Source organism: Thalia democratica, chromosome 8, assembly GCF_965202585.1.
Source record: "Thalia democratica chromosome 8, ktThaDemo2.hap1.1, whole genome shotgun sequence".
NCBI classification, from domain to species: domain Eukaryota; kingdom Metazoa; phylum Chordata; class Thaliacea; order Salpida; family Salpidae; genus Thalia; species Thalia democratica.
Genome location: NC_139172.1, coordinates 22,393,577 through 22,421,179, shown reverse-complemented (window position 1 = coordinate 22,421,179; position 27,603 = coordinate 22,393,577). Strand labels below are relative to the sequence as shown.

Genomic DNA, 27,603 nt, shown 5'->3' with positions numbered 1-27,603 from the left:
AATTTTACAATTAAACAAGGTTTTCAAACTGTATTTGTAAATAAAAATAGTAGTTATACAGAATTATCGATATAAAAGCATAGAAAGCATACATTTTTTAAAGCTCATTAAAAGGAATTTTAATAAAATTGAATATATTAATTAAACTTACTTGGAACATAAAAAATAACTTAATTAAAGAATAAATATTTAAAACACAACTGATTTAAAGTTTAGAAGAAATAATTTAATATTCTTTAATTAACAATTAAGTAAATATGAACCTTTAATTAACAATTGAATAACAATATGAACCCATTTGACTTATTCTTAAATAGCAAGAATTTAAATTATTAAATTTTTAAGTTATATAAAGAAAAGCCTAAGTAGTTTAAAACAAAAAAATCATTAATAGTTGAAATACATTTATTGGTTAAACTTCATTTTGATTTTGTGCTGTTTTTGATCAGTTAGTCAAGTTTACAAATTTTTAAAGCGTATAAAAAATGACGGTAAAAAAGCATTTAATAGATTAATATAACTAAGTGAGGCGTATATCTTTCAAAAAACATTTTACGTATCTTTTTAGCTTGTACTTGAAACATAAGACCAATTTTCCTGAATAACTAGTCAAAAAAAAGGAGTAGACAATCAAAAACATATGAGTTAAGTTTTTTAAGATATTTTAGTTTCTTCAGTTGTATGGTGCCGAAATAAGACTTAGTTATTGAGTGGAAAAAATACAGAATTACAAAAAAAATCCGAATAAATGCTTGTGTTATGCTGCTGTTTGATTAAAATGAGTCTTGATCAAATTAAACTTGAAACGTCTTTTTTTTCACACTTAACATAGACAAAGCATTATTTCGGCACCACAAACAGATATGCACAACAACAAGTTTGATTACAATTACAAAGTGCGGAGTATGAACTTGTTAGTAGCCGACTGCGCACTGCCTCCTCCCGCACATGCCTACCTGCTGGTAGTGCTGGTAGCTCCTGCAGTAGTTGCACATCTCCGTGCTCGCACCGACTTCCTCGCTCTTGCTCATGCCCAGTTCCTTCCACGCCTTCTCCAAGCTGTTCACTAGTTTTCTGGCAAACAAAACATGTTTTGATGAATCTTTAATAGCGCAATTTGTACTGCTGTGTTAAACAAAACAGTCTACGGAGTTAAAATGTGGGCTTGCAAGGTATTTTGTTTTTGTGTTTAAACTTTTCAAAGACTAAACAAATGACTGTAAGTTTTTACAAACTAAAGTTAGTTTTAAGTCTTGCTTCTAATTTAGTCTTTTTTTCTTTGAGTATTTTAAAATTTATAAGATATCAAATATCCTTTAATTAACAATTAAGTATATATGAACCCAATTGACTTAATCTTAAATAGCAAGAACTTAAATTATTAAATGTTTTAAGTTGTTTAATAAAAGACAAAGCTATTAAATTCATTAAACTTAGTTCAAAGACAAATGAAAGCAAAATAGCTGGCGGAGACTTAAATTTTAGGATATCAATCTTTTGAAAACTTTAATTTACTTTAAATTTAAAAATTGTTAACTTCATGAAGTTAACAATTAAAAAAATTAAAACAAGTTATGAGCAAGTAATTTTTAATTCATAATCTGTCTTTAATGAACAAAGCAATAAATTTACTCGTCAATTTACATTTAAAAATTACTCTTTAAACAAACAAGCTGTTTTAGATAAGTTATATAAAATACACAAGGTGCTATAATATTAATAAACTAATAATCAAATTAGCTACATTTTAGAAAATATATTACGTAGCCTCTCGTTAAATGCTTACAAGAATCTTAAAATGACTTATTATAAACAACCTTTATTAGTAAAAATATACTTATTAAACAAAAATTTACTTGAAAATTTAAGATGTTACCTCTCACCTTTTATTTAATAGAAAAATACACAATTTTATAACTTTTAAAATATAATAACAACAAAAGATAATAGTAAAAAATTCTTGTTTTAAGATGACAAATACAATGACAACTTAGGTTACAAATATAACATATATGTTCTGTTTTACATATTTATTAATCATCAAATGTTGTTCATAGACTTACTAACAAAACTATTATGCATATTTTATGAAACAAAATCAAAAAGTTGAAAACCTTTTGTTACTGCAAAAACTATAAGTGTATAAATTAGTGATACTTTTTCTATATCAAACCACTTTAACAACTTAGTGAAATGTTAATTGTTTCTCAAAACAAAAGCTTAAACAATTCGAATTTTACCTTTCCAATTTTTAAAACAAACAAAAAGAAAGTTTAGATAGAACATTAATCAGTCATCAATACGTTTTTTATGCAACATTAATCTTAAGTGTCAATTTTCTCAAGAGTTTCAAATAACCTTTGTGCTCAGTTTATTTTGCTTGTTTAATTTTTAAAAAGAACTTTTTAAAGGGAAAAGCTTTATCAAACTTTTTATGATGCAAGCCTCAAGTACTATGAATCATTGCTTAAGTAATAGAGCTGTAAAGTGTATCAAAACCACTTCAAAAAAAAAGAGCTTTAATTAAACATATTATTACAAACTTATTATGGCAGTAACTTTTGTAATGTAAAGGACTATTTACAAAAATAAATATTTTAAACTCAGATCTGTTATTGTTTAATTAAGTTGTATCTTTGAGATTTTATGTTTTTACGCAGTGTAAACAGATATTTAATTATCTAGTTAAACTATACAGTTGCTTATTTGAATTCTTTAAGTAAAGTCAACTGAATTTACTTAAATTTAGCAGCTAATATTGCTATGACAAAAATACTTAATTAGAACATTTAAATAACCTCTCCTAAGCAAAAAAACAACCTCATTAACTGAGTATAATATTGAAGACATGCTTCTAAGAACTAAATATAGCAGTTATTAAAAACAAATCAGAGTAAAGACACAAAGCTATTTGATTGAAAAAAACTAAGAATAAAACAAATTAGTTATTGCGAGAACTTTGGTAAAACAAAGCAAACACAAGAATTTCAAACTTGATTGCTCACAGTAGTAAAATTAAGTAACTATTAAGTTTTCTAATTAAAAAAAAGGATACAAGCAACTTAAAAAAAAGGATATAAGCAACTTAAAAAAAAAACTTTTTTTATTGACTTAAACCTTAAACTTTTTTAGTTTTACTGCATTTTTACTTCTTACCTTACAAAGTTTTTTTAAAGTATCTAGAACATGATGATCAAATTAAATAAGTTTATCAAAACATCATTCAAACCTCATCATGAGCTGATCGTGCTGGGGTGTTACTGCGACCCTCAACATTTCGTCACCCCTGGCAACCGTGGGGTAGTTGATGGCCTGCACGTAAATATTGTATTTGCTCAACAGGTGCTCAGATAACAACGTGCATTTCTTCGGATCCCCGACCTTTGAAGAATTAAATTTATTAGAAAAAACGTACTTGTTGTTAATTACAAAACAAAATATCTAAACTTTGTTATTGGTATTGTTCCGGATAGTGAAGTTTCAAAACTTAATTTGTTTTTTATTTGTATTTAAATTGTTTTAAATATAAATTATAATGCAAGTTTATCCAACTTTGCAATTCAAATAAACTGTTTTAAAAAGAAGAAATAAATTTCGCTGACATTTTTGTACAAATATTTAGCAAGACAATTAATCAATTTACCATCCAATCACAACCCGAGCAAACACCGTTTTATTTCATGAATAAGCATAAAAATAATTTCCCATAAAATAATTTATGCAAGGTCATTAGCCGGCGCTGTATCGATATGAGCAGCCGCAGGGTTGAGAAACGAAAATACAAGAGATTAAAGCTGAGAGATTGTAGTAGCTGCTTGCGGTATTTAATATATGAGGGAGAAAATCACAAAAAGCACATTGCGCTGTGTTGTGACCGATAACAGTTATATTTAAATTGCACGCGCTCACATCATAGTTTAGATAGGTTTGGTGAGCAGTTTTTGGACCTGTAGTATTGCTGTTCAGTGTTCAAGCTAATTACACATAATCCGTGCATTGAAGTTAAATTCTTTAAAGTCTTGTGATCAAACTAAAAGATGACATCCGAGAATTTGTGTACTGTCACGCAAGCGTGTGTTGTTTCTGCTGACTTATTTTTAGTAGTTTCACCTGCACATTGTTTGCTTTGCCTTACAAACTTTTATTTGTTTCAGCTCATTTGGACGAATAACAAAAAGGTTGAATTCCATGGGAATTGCTTGAATGGAAATGTGTATTTATTATTCCTTAACGCTTTCCAGTCTCACGAGGCTCGTGTAGCGTATAGCGTGATCAATTAATTAAACTTGCGGTAAAGTTAATACAACAGTTTTGAGCTTTCGACTACGTACATACATTTCAGCATGCTTATCAGAATAATTCAAATGTAGATCACCAATAAACACACTTTTTGAGTTGAGAAAATTAAATAACACCCATCAATTACTCATAACTCAATTTCGAAAACACTTTTTTTACATGTAGTTCGATAAAATATTATACAACTGTAGCTAGATGTTTCTTATATAAGCATGTTGAGATTAAATGGTGCAACAATTGAGTTAATAACTTAAACCCTCAAAGTTTGGTGTGATGAAATAAACGTGATGTGTTAAAACCCTTGTATACCAACTAAAAACTTGACCACTACTTCTAGTAACTAACTATTTTAACTCAAAAAATCAACTTTTGTTTTGATGCAAACACAATTTTAAGGGCTTAAAAAGTATTATTGTGTTCTGAATTTATTCTTTTCGCGATAACTTATACTGATAAATGATATTCACTTAATATAATTTTAAGGTGATTATATTACACAAACTAATATAAGTAATAACAAAAGAAACTATCAGTGAGCATGTAAACAAATAAGGCTAACAAAATATATGTGCGATAATAAAATGCACAGAAATAAGTATAAAATATACGACAACTAAGAGTAAAACTTTATGAAATAATCTAGATATATACTTAAAAATTTAATAAAAAAAATTTAACTCTTAATAAAAGAACTGGAAAACTTCGAGCAGAGCAATTAAAAATAACTAACGTCCGTTTTAAATAAATCTCAGCAAAGTTAAATGATTTCTTAGGAAAAAAAATCTATTTTTACAATAACTTAGTTACAAAACTTTAATAAACGTTAATTTTCATATAAATGAATTTAGGTTTTTATAGTAATTTTTTGAGTTTTCGAATAAAACGAAAGATTTCCTAATTCCATTATCTTAAATATCACGATTTTATCTTTATCTAACCTAACGCTATCTACTTTTTATCGAAACAGCCGTTGTATTGCAATAAAAAAAAACTGCTTGAAAATACAAAAATAAAAACTTTTATGGGTATGATGTGGCTGGGGCAGTCCTCGTATGGGATGTTGGCCTGGGTCAGCAGACACTTCATGTGGGCCACGTTCCGCTGCTGCGCCTCCCGCAACGCCCGCCCCTCCCCGCTCTTCAGCAGCCGGATGGAGGCGATGGCGGAGGCGAGGTTCATGGGGGGCAGGGCGGTGGTGAAGATGAAGCCGGCGGCGTACTGCTTCACGAAGTCCACCGTGGTGGCCGTGGAGGCGATGTAGCCGCCAACGCTGCCGAAAGCCTTGCCTGAAAAACAGTGAAGGTTGTTCAGATTTGTATGGTATAGTGCGCAGCCACGTTAACAATCACTGATTTAAATTTCGAACTTGTTTGTTTTGCCTGACTTGTTAAAAAAAATAATTGTTGCCTTTATTTATATATCATTAGACTGCATAATGACTATGTGGGATGTAGAGGTGTTTGTTTGCATTTGTAGAAAAATTTACAACATGTTGTTTTAATTTGTCAGGTAGTTTAAAGTAAGTTATTTGCCTAGTGGGTGGGTTAAAAAAAGTTGGTTGTTGTTTTTTTTTATTTATCATAAACAATATTTGAAAACTTTCTGGTCGATTTTCTGTTTGTCAATATTTAAGGTACTTAAATACTTACTTTTTGGTTTTTTCTAATATACTTGCAAACAAAATAGATATTTTAATATGAACTATAATCTAAAAAATCAAATCTTTTAGTGTAAATTTTTTCTAGTGTATTCACAAGTATTAATTTTTTTTCTTTATAAGTAAATAAAATTTTAAATGTGATTAAATAAGTGAGTGGTTTAATAATTTGTTTGCCTGTCAGTAACCAAATACAAACAAATTATCAGTTTTTTCAAAAATAATATTACGGAATTTATTAAAATTTGATTATTTGCTTTTTCTAATCTTATTTTATGATTTAGTTAATTTAAATTTAAAAATTATGCAACTTTTTTATGCACTTTATGTAAATTATGTGGAAAGTTTCATCACAGAAAATTTAAGTTATGACATAATACAGCACGAAAACCTCAATAGATCTTTATGACGGAATAAAATTGTTTTGATCCAAACAAATCTTAAAAAGTTTGACAGTATGTGTACGTACTAAAACTTAATCGTAAAGGTTCTTTCTTTTTCAAACAACAAATATTTTGGAATTTTTTATTTCTATCTGATCAAAAAAAGTAAAAAAAATAATTACCTCTTTGTTTAATACATGCTCTTATGTTTTTAACTTTTTTTTTGCTTTGGTCTTAATATTTAAGATATTTAAAGTTAACCAATAAAAAATTAGTTTTCTAGCACCAAAATTAATTGTAAAAGTATAAAGTACAACAAAAATTTTGCTAAATATCGAAAACTTTTTAAATTAACTACAAAATTATTAACATTGTCTCAATCCAATTTACAAGTTTTGTTAGAGATGAAATTATATTTTATTTTAACTATTTTAAAACGAACATTGTGTATGTAAACTATTTTATCATGTTTTGTATCATACTACCAACAAACAAATAAAATAATTTTCAACTTACCAAGTGTTCCAGATACAATGTCCACTTTGTGGTGCAGACCGTCCCTGTCCGAAATACCGCCCCCTCGTGGCCCGTACAACCCCACAGCGTGCACCTCGTCCACAAACGTTATCGCCCCGTGTTTCTTGGCAACGTCACACAGCTCCTCTAGCGGGCACACCGCACCTTTGAGTTTTTAATGAAACTTAAAAGAAAAAAAAAGATTTTGTAGCTTATCAAATAAACCTATTATATGGAATTTAGTTATTTAAATGTGTTCTACTATTAACTTTTAAGAATGAATAAAAATGCTTTATTGCAAGCAAATTTAATTAATTCAGCTTAAATTATGAAATAGTTTAATATGGATAAAATTTTAGCAGCTTACCATCCATTGAATGCACACTTTCAAAAGCCACGATTTTCGGAACGAGTTTGTCCGATTTGCTTAGCAACCGCTCGAGATCTTCTGGGTCATTGTGACGAAATATGAACTTCTTCGCACCACTATGACGTATGCCTTGTATCATGGAGGCGTGATTTCCGGCGTCAGAATAAACTTCGCAGCCTGATCAGAAAATAAAAAACATCAAAATTGACTTTAAATTTTTATTTTTAACAGTATAAGTTAAACTTTATCTAAATTGTGGTACAAAGTGTTTCATAGTAATCAATTACCTGACTGAACTTATTTCATGCGGAAAAATATATTAAATTCTGACTACAGTATATTATGTAGGTGTTTGAATTAGTTTCGTACTAAGTAAAATTAAATTTTTAACTTAAAAATAAACTAATATGAGTAATATTGCACAAAGACCATAAGTAAAATAACCACTTTTTTAACATAATGATTAAAATATTTAAACTCATAAAGTTATAAGTATTCAATTCATAAAAAATTAACGTTTTATTGTTCACGTTTTTTATTTACGTAAACAAATAGTTAAACTTCCTATATTAGAAGAAAAAAATAAAGCTTTTATAGCGAAATAAAGGTAAGTTCTGTGAAAGAAATTCTATCGCGTAATACAATTGTATAGAGGAACTGGCTGTTTAAATATCTAAAAGGAAGTTAGTTGCGAGAAATATTAACACGCCCTTATGAGCTTTTGTAGCTTTGTTTAATAAAACAAGCTATTTAAAGATTGTAGACTATTTTTAAATAAAAAATAGATTTGAGTGCCTAAATAGATAAATAACAAATACTAAAAAACAGAACAACAATATACTTTTTATCTTGAAAAAATTAAACAGTTTGTTATTTTTCTCGAGTAGTTTTTACAACATAACTAAGATTTATACAAATGTATAAAATGACTTTTCTCATTTAAAAGAAGGAAGTTTAGTAAATACTCTTCGAAAACTCAGATAGACAAAATTTAATCTTACGAATTTATTTTTTGTAACTAGTTTTAATGTAAACTGAAACAAACCCTCACCCGGAAAAACTTTTGCGAGCAAGGAAGTTTATAACTTACATAACTTAAAAAATATTCTTGAATGTTCTGACAGTACATGTTTAAAAATAGTAGTTTTTTATACAATCCTTACTACTTAAACAGTCGAAATATAAATCTTTAAAAATTAAATAACCCTTTACAATACTAATTGACAACGCTTCAATTTGAAAAAATTTTGCAAGCAATAAAAGAGGCTTCTAATTAAAAAGGAAAATGTTTGTAAGTACATACTCTTCAACAACTTAGATACACAAAATTCAATCAAAAAACTCTCATCTTGAACAAAGCTCTCACCAGGAAGAACTTTGGCGAGCAGGGACAGGGTGGAGTCGTTGGCGACGAAGCATGACGTGAACAACAGCGCCGCCTCCTGGCGATGCAGATCGGCGAGCTCGAACTCGAGGGAGTGGTGGAGTGACGAGGTGCCGCAAATGTTCCTCGTGCCTCCCGCGCCCACTCCGTACATTTCCATCGTCTCTCTGGATATTAATTCGAGTTAAAAATACTCTCTTTTAGAAGCATAAACGTCTTTTTTATTGGATTTTGATTAAATACAATTGTATTGTATATTTTATTCTAAAAACTATATTTACAAAACTGTTCATATATAACTGTAAAGTTCTAAATAAAACTTTTAGTTCGTGTTTAGATCCCATTATAGTAAGCGAGCTAAAAAAAGCAATAACTTACATTATTTTTTATATCAATAAAATTTGTATGAAAACTTAAAAAAAGGAGTTTTCTAGTTCATTTACTCGTGTTTTCATAAACTTTTAAACTTATTCTAAGGTAACTAATATTTTAATTATCAGAAATTAAATTTTCAGTTTTGTAATAAAACAATTTCAGTGAAAATTCAAACTTTAGAACTATCAAAACTTGAGGAAGACTTCTATAAAGTTACATATAGAATTCCAAAAGATGTTATCGAATTATATTTTAAGGTATAAAGTTTCACGCCATTATACTTTGATACGCGTAAAATAAATATTTTGAATTCGTTAAATCTTAAAGATTTAAAAAACTTTTAAGAAAAACTTTAGTTTTACATTTGCCTTAATAAAGCTTTTTTTTATTAAACAATAGTACGTTATAAAGATTAAAACATAAACTATAATAAAAAAGTACAAATATAAAAAATAAATTAAATCCTTGAAAACTTTACTAAAAATTTTAAAATTTGTGTTGGTAAAAGGTTTAGAAAAATTAAGTATTCAAGAACACTTTAAAAATTAAAGTGAACATCAAAAAATAAAAAACTTTAAAAACAAAAAATACTTTTGCTGAAAGATAAAAAATAATTACAAACCTTGCAGCAGAAATAACTTTAGGATGACGGCTCATACCAAGGTAGTCATTACTGCACCAATTAGTCACAAGTTCTTTTTCATTTGAGTGATTTTCAGCCATTGGAAACCTGTCAGCTCTTCTATTCATCTGTTTTTGAATTATACATAAATTCTAAACGAAACCTATATGCTTAAAAATAGGAAACAAAACTGTATATCATCAATCAAATCAGTAAAAACTTTTATATTGTATACCTAAAATAAAAACAGGTAGCATTCAAAGGTATTCTAAGTTTAAAATAAACCTTGAAAAACATATTTTAATTATTTTCAAAAAACAAACTACTTAACAAAAACTGACTTCAATTAAAATTATAGAGAGGAAAAACTAAAATATTAGAAGTGTTATAACCTTATGGTTATTTTTATATAACTTTAAAAAAAAATCAAAAAAAATTGGGATAATAGTTTTTTTATAATCAAATTTTACTTAGAACAAATGAATTGATAATGTCAATATTAAAAAAAGTTTTAACTGTTTTTACAGGCATTATATACACAAACAACAAACTTTTTTAAAGATACGATAAGAATGGTCTACATGTTTTAGCTCAAGTTTCTCCATCATAAGCTTGTCATAATCAAAAGTAGTTCCATCTAAAGAAAAGACATAAAATATCTTAATAAGCATCATTGATAATAAAAAAATAAAACTGACACAAAATTTAAAAAACTTATTTTTTTGAATAATTATAAGTAGTATTATTATTTTTTAAATGTTTTAGTTTTATTTATACTTAAATACTTGCTTTTTTTTTTCTTATTCGCTAGTAAAACTACAAAAACCTCGCTTAATATTTAACATATGCAAATCAACTATTTCTTTATAAATTAAACGAACATAAGTAATTTTTTTAGTTTAGTAAATTTTATGTTGATTTAGACTTATATAAAATGAGTTAATACTATCTATTTTATCTGATATACGTTGTTCTATTGCACTTTATGGCTAATTAATAAACTTTAACTTCTTAGTCAAACGCGAAAAACAGCAAGTGATAATTTATTTTTTTAACTATAACAAACTTTTAGGTGTTTCAATTACTTTGTACATTATCTCTTTCCTCATAAATACTTCTTAAGTTTTATAATTTCATAAAATTTTATTTTTAAGCTTTGTTTTACTTCCATTCATAGGGCATCAAATTAGAAAAAAAAACTTAGCTGTTGAATTTATATTCTAAAATTAACTATTCAAAATATAGAGTTATTTGTTTTCTAATAAAGATCCTAGCAAAACAAGTTCACTGGAATATATAAATATAACAAGTTTAAGCTGTACTCTTTCTTTATTAAACTAACACATGTTTCTGTGTGTTTAATAAAGAAAGAGTACTGTTTTAATTTGCTATTTTAAATCTAAAATTAAAAAAATTAATTAAAATGTTGTAAAAATATGCAAAACTAAATAACCAGTTGAAGGGTTAACTGATGAAGGCACTTCTTCTTTTTTGTATGTCACAGCATCTTTAAGTTCATCCAACACTGGTAATGATGAAACATCTGAAAAAAATAGTTGGTTTTTCAACATCAAAAAATATATTTTTTGTTAATAGTGGACTAATCATAGAAGCTATTGATACTATCTACTAACTCACTAAATATTCTTGATTACTCAATTATATTAGTAATTATAAAGAAAAAAAAATTAAACATTAATAAAATTTGAAAACAATGATTCAGCTTACTTTAAAAAACTAATGATTTTTTTATAAACACAGTCTTGTGTTAAATTACATAAAAAAGTTGGACAAAAATACTTTTCAACTAAATATTAACATATAATGTTAACTATCTTGAAATTGAGTACATTATCAGATTATATAAAACGTTACCTGACAGGGCATCTTCATATGACTCATATCCGTCATCTTCCAAGTTCTCAACACAGTCTTGAAAAATATCTTCTTGAACATCAAAGCTTGAATTTGTGATAAGTAAAGACTGAGAGTATGGGCACATGAGAATGTTTTTTTCAGCCCCATACTTTTGTTTTCGCTGGCACTTATCTGATATAAAAATAAGTTATAACAAATAGTAATTGTATATCGTTTAAATATAAGTTTATATACTTTCAAATTGTCATAACAAAAACATATTAAAAAAACAACAAAATGATTAAAACCTTTTTATTTTCATAAACAACAATTTATGTAAGCATACTATTTGGTAATGCTTATAATTACGCTATAAAAATAAAACCAAAAGCTTAACAATATAATAAATAAAACAATTTAAACTTATTAACTTACTATGGACTTTGCCTTCAAAGTCAAATGAGGGGTTACCAACGAAGTTACTTCCATTTGTTGATGAGTATGTCCTAGAAATAAATTATTTCAACAAACAAAAATCTTATAAACTTATTTTTAAAAGTTGTTACAGATTATAAAGTTATATAAATTAGTTTTAAATTTTTTATCATGACTTTGTAAAACTTATAACAAAATTTAAACTTAAGTTAAATTTCTAAAAAGGAACTATAACTTAGCTACTGATAAACATATTTTCAAATTATAGACAGTATTTCAGTTGATTTTTTATTTCATGATCAATTAAGTATGTCAAAAGTTTTGACATAATTTTAGGTCTTTGTTTTAGGAAGTAAAAACTTAATCAGACTTTTTAACTTATACTTTTGGTTTTGTTAGCTATGTATACAACTGATGAAAATAGTTTGAAATACATCTAAATCTGTGTGCCATATATTTACTTTATACTTTAGGTCTTAATCAAACAACTACAGCTTCTTATTAAAATTTAAGGAGAATTCTACTGTTAAGATTTTTTTGTATTTGATGATCTAATTGGTGAAAACTTGTTTTGCAGTAAATTATAAAATATTAACAATTGTTCATTTTTATGATTATCTAAATTCCTCTAAAGTTATATGTTATATTTTACAACTATAAAAACAAGTATATGTATACTATATTTTGGCAACTTGTTTTTGATATAAATTTTTATGTGAATCAATGCTTTTAAGTTTTAAATTTTGTATCTAACTATTATTTTAACGAAAAATAACTAAAACAATGTAAAACTTTTTATTTTTTGTCTAAAAAAATGAAGCAACTTAATTTTTAAAAATAAATTAAATTTGAATTTAATAACTAAGATAAAAATCTTAGTATAATATGAAAAATAAGAACATAGTATATGGGTCTATATAAAAAAAAGAAACCTAGATCAAACAATTTAAAAAAGTTTTATTTACCTTTCAAAGGTCTTAACCACAGAGTTTGCAAACCCTTTTATCACCGGACAATTCTGAGCATAGTAATTCAATGATTGGCCTGCTTTTGCAATAAATTGTACAGAAACTCTTGAAATGAAAGGACATCTACTCATCATTGCTTTACTTTTTTGTTTTAAAGTTTTTTTGTAAGTTATGAAAAAGAAAAGAATATTGTAAAAAATTTTTTTTTTTTTTTTTTTTTAACTTTTATATTTTTTAGGAATTAATTGTAAAATTTGATTTAATTCAACTTTACAAGTTATGTTATAGTATTCATAATTAATGTTACCAAAAACTTTATTTTAATAAAAGTTTAGAACTTGTTTATAAATATTTTTGTTATGAAAAAGCCAATTTTATTTTTAGTCTATGTATATTTCTAAACAAAACTTTTGAGTTATACTTTTTTTTTATTATTATATAAGAGTTGAATTAAACAATGTATAATAAAAATCTCATTAAATATTTTTAAAATATATAGGAAAAAAACTTTTTAAGCCACTATTGAATAAATATAACGGATTTTCACAAGACCAACACAAAAGAATTAAAAAATGTAATAAAAAAGAATGATTTAATAGTAAGAATTTTTTGATTTTAGTATCAACAGTTTTTACAATTTTTTTTTATACTTTAATATAATCCACTTAGACACAGTAATTCTTAGACTAAATAAACTTAAACTAAGAAATTCAGCCTAAATAACTTAGGTTATAGTAAGTAAGAGTAAACATTAAAACTAAAATATAAAATTAATTGAATTGAACAATCTATTTCATTAAGTTAAATATAATTTCTGGTTTATTGATCAAAATATGTGGCCTGATAGCCTTTGAAAAATCTCAGATTTAAACTCTTCAATATCAAAACCCAGTTAGTTACTTATGTATAGAAAAAAATATTTATAAGTATAGTGTCACTTTAACTAATTACCAGGGTAAAAATATTTAAATAGTATTAATAAAAAACAGTAAGAACTTTTTTTGTCTTAGAAAGTATGTTTACAATGAAAGAAAGGAATTATGTATGTTTCTAGTTTTTAAAAAGTTTTTGAATTTCAAATTAGAAACTTAAAATAAAAAGTTTGCAGTAAATTTATTTAAAGTAGTAGGAAATTAGCTAAGACAAAATTAAAAAAAAACTGTTCTATTTACTTCAGATAAACTTTTAACTTTTTATCAATCTTTTATATTATTTAAGTTTAATGTACAAAATTGCTCCAACAATAATAAAATTTAACAGTTTAGAGGTAGTATTGAGTAAGGTATATCATTTAAAAATATAAAACCACTATCTATGAAAACCAAAGTTTTGCTTCAACTTACTAAAACCTAAAAGTTATTATATATCAAAAAAAGTGAGCTATTATAGTACATAGTACTTAAACTTTTATCTAATGAATAATTCGTATCATCAAATTTCATCTATATATACTGAATTTATTTGATAATGAATATTCATTTGACCATAACTTTTACATGGTGCATGAAATTGTATAAGCAGCTTGGTAGTAAATTTAAACTTTATACAGCTTTATTTTTTAGCTTCTAATTAACTATAGAAGTTAGCTTTACTAGAGTGAATGAAATTAAAAATACCCTAAGCTGAAAAGTACAAGGTTTAAACTTTAAAGTTTTACTTGTAAACAAATTGAAATAAGACGTAATACTTCAACAAACGGTTTTGTACTAGAGTTGGTTCTACAGTTCAAAACAAACTTGGTAAAATTTAATAATAAATTATTTTATAGACTAAAAGAGTTCTTTAATATTTAGTAAAATTATTATAACTGTTTATTTTCAGCTTATAAACTTCTATAGTTTTAAGTTTAAACATGTTAGTTGAAACAAGCTGGTTTCTAGATTTAGTCAAGTACACTTAAAGTTCAGTCTGATTTGCATACTTGGTGAGTCAAAAAAAAAGAATTTTTCATGTTATTCTACATTTAAATAGTTTAAACATTGTTTTTTAATTAATTCTGAATACGTTTGGGTAAGGTGGGTTTGGGACAAAAGTATAAATAAAAGAAGTAAAAACAAAACTTAAAAAAAGATGTGTCATCAAATAATCAAATCGGACAAACCTCTAAGTGTACTTTTCCTAAATTTATAAACTTCAAAAAAAAAAAAATGGCTAAAGTCATTTATGGTTTGTGTAATTACAGTGTTAGATTAAGAGATATCTTTTTTTTTTATGGGACAAAAATAATTAAGTACTTTAATATTCTAAAAAATATATAATATGTAAAAAGTATCATAACAGCTTTAGTAGACATGCCTGTCAGAATGAAATACTTATAGTTCTTTTCTTCATTTATTGATGTATAAGAATACGAAAGGACAAAAGACGGAAATGAAAAGATTGGCTTGAACAAGTTCAAAAAAAAATGTTTTGCAAAAAGAAATCAACTAAAGATTAATCTCATTGTTTAAGCAGATTACTGAGGAACACAGAAAAAGCAAAAAATAATTGCGACGAAATAAATACTCTCCATGGCAAGCTAGTCGAGATGGACTGCTACAAAGAAGTTTTAGAAAAATAAACTTGTTGAAGCAGCAAAAGAATACTACGGAAAGGTAGCAAGCAAAAGCATTGCTGACATGACTTCAAACCAGTAAGTTCTTGAGATTGAAACTTTGATTGCAAACGAAAAATCACGCATTGATTCAAACGTTAACGACAAAACTATTGATAAGACCAGAAGTACTTTACAGGAAGTTCTCATCAGTGATCATTCGCAAGCAAATTTGCTCATCGCTAAGGATGCAGGGGATTTTCAAGAACGTTCGAAGAAAACTCGGAAGATCAGCTCAAGAGTGTGTAGGATACTTTCAAAATAATCAATAGCAGACACAGAATACTTAAAAATTGTTAAGAAAATTGAATTATTATGAACTAATTTATAAGAGGCTAAAAGAATGTTAAAAGAAACGACTAACAAGTCATCAGCTGAATTGCAAATCAACAGATTAATTTAGCTGAAGAACACATGCGATCGACTTGTGTCCAACTTATTTTCTAGCAACAGTGGGTATCAGTGCAACGTAGAAGACAACTTTTTGAAAATCGTCACCAACAAGAATGTCAGCAAGTTTGTGCATTTTCATTGACATGAAAAAAATTAAATCGATCGCAGGAGATAAAGAACATGAAAATCACTTCAAGACCATCAACAATAAAGATGATTTCAAAGCAGCGTTTAAAAAGCTTTTGTGCAAACGACTCGTGAAAGTTAGATCTCCTTATTTGACATAAGAAAACAGGATTGTTGAGCTAATAAAAAGCAAATGCACACTAGCCTAGACACAATAACAAAAGACTTTGAGGAGTCCAGAGTGCTGAACAAATCCTTTTTGAAAGAAGTAAACGCTATCAACGGTGTTCAGTCGAACTACCGAGTCGAGTAGTGAACTCTCGCTCATGGACTGCTATAAGAAACTTGACGCTAATATTATACCTTTAGTTGTAAGTGATGGCCTTGAAAGATTTGAACAGTTCTACCATAACGCCGAAGAAAACAAAAACAAACGTTCAACAGTTTTGAACAACAATTTTGTAGCCGAAGTGAACTTGAACTTACCAACCAAGAGTTACACTTTACAACTGTGCTCTTCAACTGTCAGAAAACAGTTATGGATTTCAATCAGAAGAATCAATTTACTTTTGAAGAGTTGTTGTCGGTCAAGGATTTAACAAAATTACTTTGTTCTCTAACATCTAAGAAATCCAATATTTATTTGAAGTACCCTTCCGTAAAAGCTTATTCATCCACTGACACTTATACAGTTAATGAAGGTTTGAACCTGGAATCAGACAAGATCAACGTACAAATGACTCCGGAAGCCTAAGTTTAGCTGAACACAGTTAAGTTTATTTTAAGATATTTATTTTTTTTTCTAATAGCTCGAAATATTTATAAATAAATAATTTAACTTTATATATATATTGTGTTTTTTTTTAATTTGTTCATAATCTACTGTAAAACTATTTATTGATTTATTTTAACTAAACGAGAGTAACTAAAATATGTAACTTGTTTTAGCGTGTTTTAAAATATTTAGAAAAATAAAAACTTTAGAACAGTTTATAAGAATTTATTAAAAGTTTACAATTAAAATAAATTAAATCGATACTTTTCAAAAAATTAACTTGATTGAAAAAAAAGTGAGTATTTTAATTAAGATAAATCAAATTAACACTTTTAATATTTGCTAAAGTTGAAAACAATGACAAAAATTGTTGAAGGCAAATTTTAAAACAAAAAGTTTCTTAACTACACAGCAATGAATCAAATAGACCGAGAATAAGTAGTAGTTTTTATATTTTTAAACTAGACATACAAAATTTTAAACTAGTTTTGCCTAAGAACACGAGGTAAGTGCTGATAATTTTAAAACATTTTCCTCTACAGCTCAATTTTGTTCTTTAGCTTAATATTTATTTCTTGTTTTTTAAAGTCTAATTTAATAAGCAAAGCAATAGAAAAATATCTAGATAGGATGTTTTAATATTTTGCTTCGTGTGTCAAGTCTAATTGAAATGCAAAAAGTTTACTGAAAATGAGCTAAATGTTTCAAAAACTTAAAAACAGTTTTGTTTCGTATGTACTGTATAGAAGAGGCGGTTTTAATCCATTTTCATAAAGTCCAAAAAAGAATTCGACTAAAAATAAAAAAGTTTTATATTATTAACTAGAAGCCTTATTAACTTCCTAAATTTTAAGATTTTATTATTAAAACAATATTTCTCTGAAAAAAAGAGAGACCAGTTTGGAAAAACTATAACAAATATGTAAGAAGAAATTAGGCTAAACTAACTAAAACTTTGAAGGTATGAGACCTTGTTTAAAAACAATTTCATTTTACTAAAAATTTTGCACATGTAAGTTATAGTGTTTCATACTTACAAAACTTTTGAATAATGAATGTCTAATTTACAGGTAGTTAATATTAGAGATTATAAGTAAAACCTTAGAGCCGGGAGCTTTTTTAATAAGCTAAAATTTCAAGTTCATTGTAATATCATAAGCCTATTTTAATTCGCATAATTTTGAAATCTAAGTAAAATATTAGAAATAAGTTTTAAATAAATGAAAAATAGTGGCAACACGTTGAGTGAAGTAAGAAACATTAGTGATCTAAAATATTTTATATTTATAATCAAATGTTATATTTAAGTATTACTAAGATATTGATAACAAAAAAGTTGGATATATTTATACGAAAACAACAATAACTTGTTTATACTCTCGTCTTTTCTTGTACAAAGCAACCTATTTTTAACTAGTAACACAATCAAAAAAGTCTGTCAGGCTAAAATATAATCAAAATGTTCAGGCGTTGACTAAAACTGACAGTTCAAAACTTTTAATAGTCTAAAGTTTTGATTGAAAATAGTTCTAAAACGAATTAGTTTTGATATTAATACTCCATTGCATAAGCTAATAGGCTTTAACTTAATTTTATTTCAAATAAGTTTTGTTTAAAATTAAAAAAAAAACACTTTGAATCAGAAAATCCGTTTCAAAAAGCCTAAGACTTTGTTTTTAAAGCTGTTGCAAACAAAAACTTACTTTATTAAAGTCGAGACTAACCAGGTTAAACTTACAGTGGGCCCAAATCGCGTTTAACTTAAAGTAGGAAAATAATTTTTGTCTGAGATCAATCGTTTTAAATATTTTAAACGATTTTATTTTAGTGCATTCTAAAGTTATATATTGAACTTTTAAAATAAAAAAGAATTTATTAGAGCAGAAGTTATCAGAATTTTAGTTTTAGGTATCTATTTACTTTTTTCAACACGCTGCTTTTATATTGTACAATAGTTTGTTTTTAAATTTAAAATAAGGCAAGTTAAACTTATACTTTAGTTTTTTGTAGAAGTTTTTAAATTTTTAGATTTTGATATAAAGTTTAAAGGTTAAAAAAAACGTTTTATCGAAAATACCAAATGATAATTTAAAAGATAAGCTCTATTGTGTTAAAGAATACGTTGACTGAAAGCTTTTAATAAAGTTATAAATAGTTTATTTTTGTGCGCTTTGAATATATTTCTAAAGTTTACGTAAATATAATAAACTAAAATGTATATAAATAAATATACTCCAATATACCGAAAGCAAATATACGATTGAAATTGTACTAGAGTACCAACAAAAAGAGTTAAAAAAGGAGGGTTTAATGTTTCTTTTACAAAAAAAAAAGTTTAAGAAAAAATACTTTTTAAACTTTACAAATAAAACTTTTTATACGTTTTTTAAATTACTGAAAAAATATGTAAAATGTTTTTTTGAAAGGTTTTTATTCATTGATTGTTGGATATCTATGTTTAAAGACATCAAAGTTTGATTTAAGCAAAAACTCGTCAACTACCTTGCGTCAACTTACATAAGCTTTGATGTTGGTGGAGTTTTTTTAATTTAATTTGAAGGTCTAAAAGTGCTATAATCTTGACTTTTTGGCCACAATTTGAAAATAGAAATTTTAAAATTAAGTTTACTCGTGATACCAGTTGCGTACCGACTGTGAAAAGTTTGTTCACGATATTAACATTTAACAATTAAAATTCCAGAAATTCTAAATTATGTTTACTTAATTTTTTTCAAAATACTAAAAAAAATTCAAAAAACATAATTTATTAATTAGACCTACATAAACATTTTTATCTTCTAAAAATTTAATCTATTGTTTGAGATATGATTAAGTTAAACTGAAAAATTTAATAAAATATAGTAGTTTTAAGCATTAAATAACTTTCAGTGTTAATAAATAAACATTTTAGCTTTTTTACCATCGTAGTCTCATTATTTAAGAGTACATAGGATTTTAATATTTTTTTCGATATATATAATTATAATTCTACATATATAATTCTGAGATGTGAGCCCTAATTTTCTTAAAAAGAATTTTTTGTTTGTCAGAATTTGAGTTATCAGAACTTGAATTGACATGTATGTGTAAAAGTGTTATCAGTACTTAAAAAAGTTTAAGTTATTCATTCATTCTGATTAGCAGATTTAGTAGGAGAATTGTTATTTTTTGTTTACAAAATATTCATTTGTTTCTAATGCCTCGTTAAAATGAAATACATTAAAAGTTTAAAAGTTAAAGTCACAAATATTATTAATAGATTTCGGTCTTTTAAATGCTTTGTTTTTGTTTGTAGTTATTGTTTGAAATACTTATAAAAATTGACAGCTGCAGTATACAATACTTTCAACTAAAAGTTTATAAAATACTTTAAATGCAAAGTTTGCTTTTTTTTTTAATCAAGTTTCGACAAAACAGTTAATAAAATCTAAAACAAATAACTTAAAGTTCAATAATCTGATATAAAGTTTTATTGAAGTTTAAATGTATTTATTTACTTTTCAATTAGTTTTAGGTTATATTTATTATTTAAATCAAATCAAAATACTATTAAACGTCAGAAATAATTATTACATAAAATAAAGTTGTTATTATTAAAAACAACCTTCTAAAGGTAAATTGTCTACTAGGCTGTAGAAGTAAACAAAATTCTAGGAGTTTAGATTAATAAAAAAAAAGTTTTTTATTCTAAACTAAACTTAATCATTCAGCTTTAATTTAGTTGCTGTTTTTTATAACTTATAGAAATAGTAGACTTTGTAGCAACCTTACTTCTTATTAAAAAATAAAAACCTAATAAAAGCTTAAACTAATAGCTACTGATTATTTTTTGTATATTGAAAACTTTCAATCTTAAAACTTTAAATGTACACCATTTGCGTTTCCAAAAACAAGAGTTATTCAACTATTTCATATTCGAGTCTAATCAATCATTTCTGACAGCTTCTTATAAAAAACTACCCGAAATAAAATATTCGCACCTGCACAAAATAAAAGCCACTTATAGACAGCAACTTCGATTAATCCGGAAATAACTTGTGAAAGAGTTCTACGCAGCCACGGCAGCTACTCTTCGCGCTAAACATCCACTCGGCACCAGGTGCTTCATAATAATTAAAAAAAGAAACATTTCGTCGCTACTCGTAACGCCGCTACTTGTGTGTTTTCAATACGCGTATTGAGTTACTTGTCAGCCGGCAGGTACTGTTTCTGCTGTTTCGATTATAAATAGTCGTTTCAACACCCTCGCCTTCCGAGGATGCGGTTCACTGCGCGCGTGAGAAAGTTTTGATTGCGTTCGATTTTTATTTTGTGTTGGTTGATGAACTGGTGGAAGGTTATTACTTTCGTAAAAGTTTTGTTTGCAACGAGGTTTTGTTGACGGAAGCGTTAGAAATTTTTCTATACTTTGCTTATTGTTAAGTTTGAGTTATCTGCTATAACCAAAATAAGTCAAATGTTTGTGCTAATTGAAAAGTAGATTAGTAATGGTTTTGCATTAGCTTTTTATCTAAACCTGTTTTATTTCTGTTTTTTTTTTTGAGACTAAATTGAAACAATAACTTTTAAATGTTGTTAGACTTTAACCGATTCAACTTTTTGATAAAATTTTTGAAAATGCTTTTTCATTGAAAATAAGCATTAAATCAAGACTTATGATTAGGTATAAAGAGAAGGATAAATTTGCATATTAGCTTCAATATAAAGCTAGAACTATTATATGTTTTGGTTTTAAGAAAACAAATAGAGAGATCTCAACTACTGGAGGAGAAATAATGAATTTATTCTTTCAAGAATTTATTTCACAAACTAAGTTTTGGTCAAAGACCTCGTCAGTGCTTAAATAAATCTAATTCAAATAGATTTCTAAAATAAATTCTTAAAAGAATAAATTCATAAAGCTAGAACTATATAAATATCAGAGAATATTTATTTGTTATGCCATTTACTTTTCATAGTCATACTTTTTATCGATCATTTCAACTGTGTTTTCATTCTTATTTTGGCAGTGTTTAAATTTTTGTTTAGATTATATAAATTAAAAACTTATATAAGCCAGAACAATAATAGGTTATTTGAAACTTTTAAATTTTATTGACTCGTGGGAAAAACATTTCAAAGTTAAAAGGAAATACGAACAGTAAAATAGCTAAAACCAAAGAGATTCTTTAAAAGCTTAATATTTTCAGTTCATTGTTACACAACAGTAAAAGGAAAAGTGTAAAATTAGCTAAAATGTTTCGTAACGGTCTTTAAAAAACCTTTATAAAATCTCAAACGCGGTATTGGCGATCAAATGTTATTTACGTGAGTTGTGATATAACTTCACTAACAGGTATTAAGTTAACTTAAATTTTTTTGATATCTTTATGCATATGCATCGTAGAAAACGCTTAATTAAAATTCTTTTAAATTGTAAAACTTTTGTTTATTAGGATAAGTATTGGTGGTAACAACTGTTTAGGCAGTAAACATAAACTTTGTTGCATAACCATTTGTTCAACAAATTTAATTGAAAATTGATTAAAAACTGTTGAAAAACAAAGTTAGAATTTACAAAGAAAATAAATGAAAGTGCAGGCGAAAATTATAATGATTTTTTAAACTATAAAAAACTAGTTCAGTTTGTGTTCGTTGATTATATTTTAAGTCTGTTACGAATAGTGATGTACCGGACTCACTATCCGGGTCCGGGTCCGGCCGGATATTGCCATTTTTGTCTGATATCCGGATCCGGCCGGATTCTAATTTGAAAAAAAAGTCCGGATCCGGTTCCGGCCGGATTCTAATTTAAAAAAAAAGTCCGGGTCCGGTTCCGGCCGGATTCTAATTAAAAAAAAAAGTCCGGATCCGGGTCCGGCCGGATCCTAACAGAGATCCGGCCGGACCCGGATCTAGTTAGTAAAATAGAGCATGCTGGAAAGTATTTTTTCATAAACTAACCCTGTGTAAATTAATAAGAGTCATTTTTGTCAGTTAAAATTAAACACCTACCGTGATTGGCTCATTTTGTACGAGTGACTAATTTACATTTGATTATATTTAAACTATGAAATAAACATTTCATGAAATGCAACTCTTTACGTATGTTGTAAAATTGAAAACTTTGGAATGAATACTTGCATTATTTATTGTTTAAAGTTGAGCTCAGAGAATATTTAGAGTTAATACGGTTGAATGTACGAGCCAATGAGAATCATATGACGAAATGTTTCAAACTAAATACTGATGCAACAAAACATCAGAACATGACAGGCAACTTATATGAAAGCAGTTAGTTAGTTTGGTGTGTAGCTTGAAGCAACAAAATATCTTGAATGTTTTTGTGAATGCTTATTGTAAGTAGTGTTTTGTTTTAAAAGTGAATATTTCAACAGGTGTTTAATTGTTTAAATAATTAAGCCAGGTTTTTAGTCTAATAGTTAATTAAAAATTTTACAGTTTCTTGTTCACTAAAAGTTTTATTTAATTTTTAGTTTTTTATTTGAAGTCTTTTGATAAAGATTTAAGTAGCTTCAAGTTTTTAAAGTGTTACCAAAGTAATTAATAATTTTGTATACGCTAGTATTTCTTGTTGTGTTTTATATAAAAGGTTCATCACTCAAAACTGTCGTGTCTGATTATAAAAAGTAGTCTCAGTTAGAATTAAGTATTTGTTAGATATTAATTAAATAAGGTAGTATTTAATTATGATGGGTAGTACTAATAAGTTAAGTACACCACAATCAGTCCACAACTTTACTACCAAATTGTCAACCTTTGCTAGCTGTTCTACTGATTATTAGATTAAAGTATTTTTTTCAGTGTTTAAAAACCTCATTCTGACTCAGGCTTGTTTATACTCACTCTAGCTAGTTTTATTGACTTAAACAGTGGCAACCCTGCTAGTTTGAAAATTTTTGGGAATTTTTGAAAATTTTGAACTGCCTCAGGCTAGTTTAGTTTTTTATAAAAACTCAGGCTAGTTTTCTTTTAAACTTTGAATGAGTTTGAGCTGATCCAATTTTCAATATTTTGTAATTTTCTAGTGTATTTTGTTCAAGAACTTGATTTCAGATTTTTAATTGTAAATAACACCTAAATTTGGAAACCTTGTGGCTAGCTGTTCTACTTATTATTAGATTAAAGTTCTTTTTTTTTCAGTTTTTAAAAACTTCATTCTGACTCAGGCTAGTTTATTCTAGTGATATACCGGACTCACTATCCGGGTCCGGGTCCGGCCGGATATTGCCATTTTTGTCTAATATCCGGACCCGGCCGGATTCTAATTTGAAAAAAAAGTCCGGATCCGGTTCCGGCCGGACTCTAATTTGAAAAAAAAGTCCGGGTCCGGTTCCGGCCGGATTCTAATTTGAAAAAAAAGTCCGGATCCGGTTCCGGCCGGATTCTAATTTGAAAAATAAGTCCGGATCCGGGTCCGGCCGGACCCGAAATTGTGGGTCCGGTACATCACTAGTTACGAAACAGCTTGCTAAGAGAAGGCAGCTTAAAGAAGTAATTGAAAACAAAAATACTGTCAACGCTTTTACTTAATGTTATCAACTTTATTGGGATAGTTTCATCAGCAAATGCCAATGAACTAAATAATCTGAGATTAAAAACGTACTTTTATACTGAGTCACTCATGACGCAGGTTCTAGTGTTGTTTTTTAAGTAATTGAAAATGTTCATCGATATTGAAGCAAAACTGTCTATGCAAAATGGACATCCTAAATCTCGTGTACATTTAATCTTCCTAATACGGTTTTCATTGTGCTGGAAAATACAACTTTAAATGTTTTATGTTTATGCTTTTAGTTTCTAAAATTTTAAGTTGTGTTAAATGTTAAATGTTAAACTAATTAGTTTGATTCAAAAAACAAAAACTTAAGCTAGTAAAATATAAGCAAAGTTTGTAAACTAAAACATATGTTTATGGTAAACTGAAAACCGCAAGTTTATAAGTTTAATAAAAAACTAGTTTGCTTATTGAATAAAATAAGCAGTTGTATTTGAAGAATGTTTCCTTATAAGAAAGCTTGACTTAACTTTTTAGGTTTTTGTTAACAAAACTTTAGTTTTAAATGATTTGTATTGGCAACTCCTATCATCTTTGTTGAGTAAAATAAACTTTGGTTGTTTCATGCTGTTATTTTTTATTAAGCGTTAATTCAAAAACTTTTAGTAAGCTATTGACTTCAAGTAATGTATGAACTAAATATTTTTTTTGCAGCCTTAAGTTTTAATAATAAGTTCAAACTAAATTCTACCACTAAGAATTGTTTTTATTTCTACTTTTGTTTAAAATCAATGTAAAAATATACAAAACAAACAATTTAAACAAATAAAATGTTTCTTAGTTCCAGAATGTTATTTATATTTTTTGTATATGTATATTTACCAAAAATTTAAAAAATTATAGACAAGCTGAGCGAGACGTTTTCTTGTTATTAAAAAAAAATTGTTAGCTTACATACAGTTTAACATGTATTAAGGTTGTATTACAGATACGAATTACCATGCACGAATTGTTAGAATTTTCTATTAGTTTTAGACAGTACTTCGATTTTTTTATTATAAACATCAATCAACAATAAAAAGTATTTTTCGACAAACTTATATCGATATGAACTTTCGGAAATATACGTTTTGAAAAATTGTAAAAACGAATACTGTAAAATGATATTGTATAAACGACCAGAACTTAAAAAACATTCGATACATGGAAAAAAAATAATTCTGAAAATAAATTTAGCAGATTTAAGTAGTTACCATGTAGTAGTAATTTTAACAAGCGTTTAGTTTTCGATTTTAAATTTTTGATAACATTAATAATTGCCTTAACTTACTTGGATAAAACATTTTTATCTTTTCTAGTGTTTTTGTACGTAATTAGTTTAGTAAAAAAAAATTTTGAAAGTTTTATTCTAGCTAAGTTATAAAAGTATTTTCAATTTTTAAATTAGATACTCTACAATAACCACTTTGTAAAGTTACGGTTTTATCTTAAAAGTGCTGCTATTTAAGTTATAGATTTTTAAAACTAATTAAATTGAAAAAAAAAAAAAAATTTACAAATTCTTTTAAATGTTTAGATAAAATATAAACTTTACCATAAAAAGATCAAGATAAAAAAGTTTCAAATGCGGAGTTTATAGTTGAACATTTCAACTAAGTTAATTGTAATCCTATCTTTATTTTCGTTATATAAAAGGCTTTAATTAAATAATCAAGTGTTTTCAATGTTCAAAAAATTTTTTCAGTAAATTAATCTCAAATTTTATTTTATTAATTTTTAGGAAAAAACATCAATGCTTTGACATAAAAAAAAAAACTATACATACCTTAAACTTGCGATTGTTAGTAATTTTTTATATAAATTAAATAGAAAAATTTGTTCTAGATGTGTTGATTATATAAGATTGTCTTTTAAGTAGTTTTAGATAACAAAGTTTAATTAAACACTGAAGTTGTTCTATTTTAAACTTCGAAAACTTTATTTTTAGATCTTTAATTTTGCTTAAAATAGTAAAATAATAAAGTTGTTAATAATTATTGATTTTAATATATGAAAAATCATCCATTCCTTACTTGAATGATAAGTGTTCAGTTGAGTCCCGAAAAACTAAAAAATAAGAAAACAGACTAGAGTGAGAAAAGAAAGAAAAAGGTACTATAAAGTTAAGTTCGCTAGGACCAACTGAATCCCTGTAAGTAAATATGGAATTCTTACACCCCTCGAATGTTAAGTGATATATTTGACTTCTTCATTTTACTATTCTTTTTAAGTACGAAAAAAAAGTTAAAATTTCAAGTACTTTAATTTAGTATTGAGCGTGTGTGTTTTGAGCTGAAGTAAATGCCTAGAAAAAAAATTAGCAGAGACTTTTAAAGTAAAAATGTTTAAAATAAATTGTTTAAAGAGTTAATGAAAATTTATTTTTTAAACGTTGTTTTAAGTTATTGTGTTGTAACTGATTCAGTGAAGTTTAAAAAAAAAATTAATGAGCTTTTTAGTAGATAAGTCTAACTTTATAAAAAACTCTGCTTAAACTATTTTTTTAAACAAAACTAATAAAACAGTTTTTTTAGGGAGGTTTATTGCAATTATATTATTGAGAAATATAAACAAAACACCCATAAACTTTTATAGTAAAAAGTACGTTTCTCTAACTTGCTTTGTTGCCTACTTAAAACTTTGAAAAGCTTTTACAATAAATTTAATTTATTTTTTTAGTCATTTCAAATATAAACTTTAGCTAGTTTTAAGAAATTAAAAACCAATCAGGTTGAGTATATGTTCAAAGCTTTCGTCTTATAAGATTTGTTGAACTCAAGTATCAATTAAGCTACTGCTGCTTCTGTTTTTCTTTAAAAGTTTTAATTTTATTTCACTCAATTACACTTTCACAAAGAAAAAGGGGTTTTGTTAATGGTTCTAGATATAAAATGATTTCAAAAGTTTAATCTGTTATGATAAGATAAAACTCTAGAATTAGGGCGCTCTAAAAACTTAATCAGAAAAGTAAAACAAAAAATATTTAAAAAGTAAACTTTTGTTCCTTTATATTGAATATATCTTTTAAAAACAAGGTTTTTCAAAACAAATGATCAACTTAAAAATAAACATACACTCAAAGTTTTTGTTAAAATTAAAACTTAACTAAAAAACGAATTTTTTCAGCAAAAGTAAAAACAAGTTTTTTTTAATATATTCAAATAAAGCTAACTAAGTAATCAAAATAAATAAAAGCTCATAAAAAACTTTATAAAAATAGGAAATTTTAAAGGTAACTTAAAGACCTAAGAGGATTAAGCAGCTTTGTAAAAAATTTTGAAGATTTTGATTGTTTTTCCCACACTTCCTACTC

At 26.5% G+C, this 27,603-nt stretch overlaps 1 protein-coding gene across 1 annotated transcript; it reads right to left on the bottom strand.

Annotated features, from left to right (window-relative positions):
- Positions 1 to 15: 15 nt before the first annotated feature.
- Positions 16 to 13,007, bottom strand: LOC145842613 (5-aminolevulinate synthase-like). The gene is made up of 12 exons (XM_082950083.1): positions 12,864 to 13,007; positions 11,899 to 11,969; positions 11,482 to 11,655; positions 11,060 to 11,149; positions 10,158 to 10,243; positions 9,607 to 9,734; positions 8,592 to 8,776; positions 7,223 to 7,402; positions 6,856 to 7,020; positions 5,317 to 5,585; positions 3,230 to 3,381; positions 16 to 1,074 (listed from the first exon to the last, which is right to left on the bottom strand). Exons 1-12 carry the CDS (start codon positions 12,998 to 13,000, stop codon positions 915 to 917), a joined length of 1,797 nt encoding a protein of 598 aa, XP_082806209.1. The 5' UTR covers positions 13,001 to 13,007; the 3' UTR covers positions 16 to 914.
- Between the last annotated feature and the right edge of the window lie 14,596 nt (positions 13,008 to 27,603).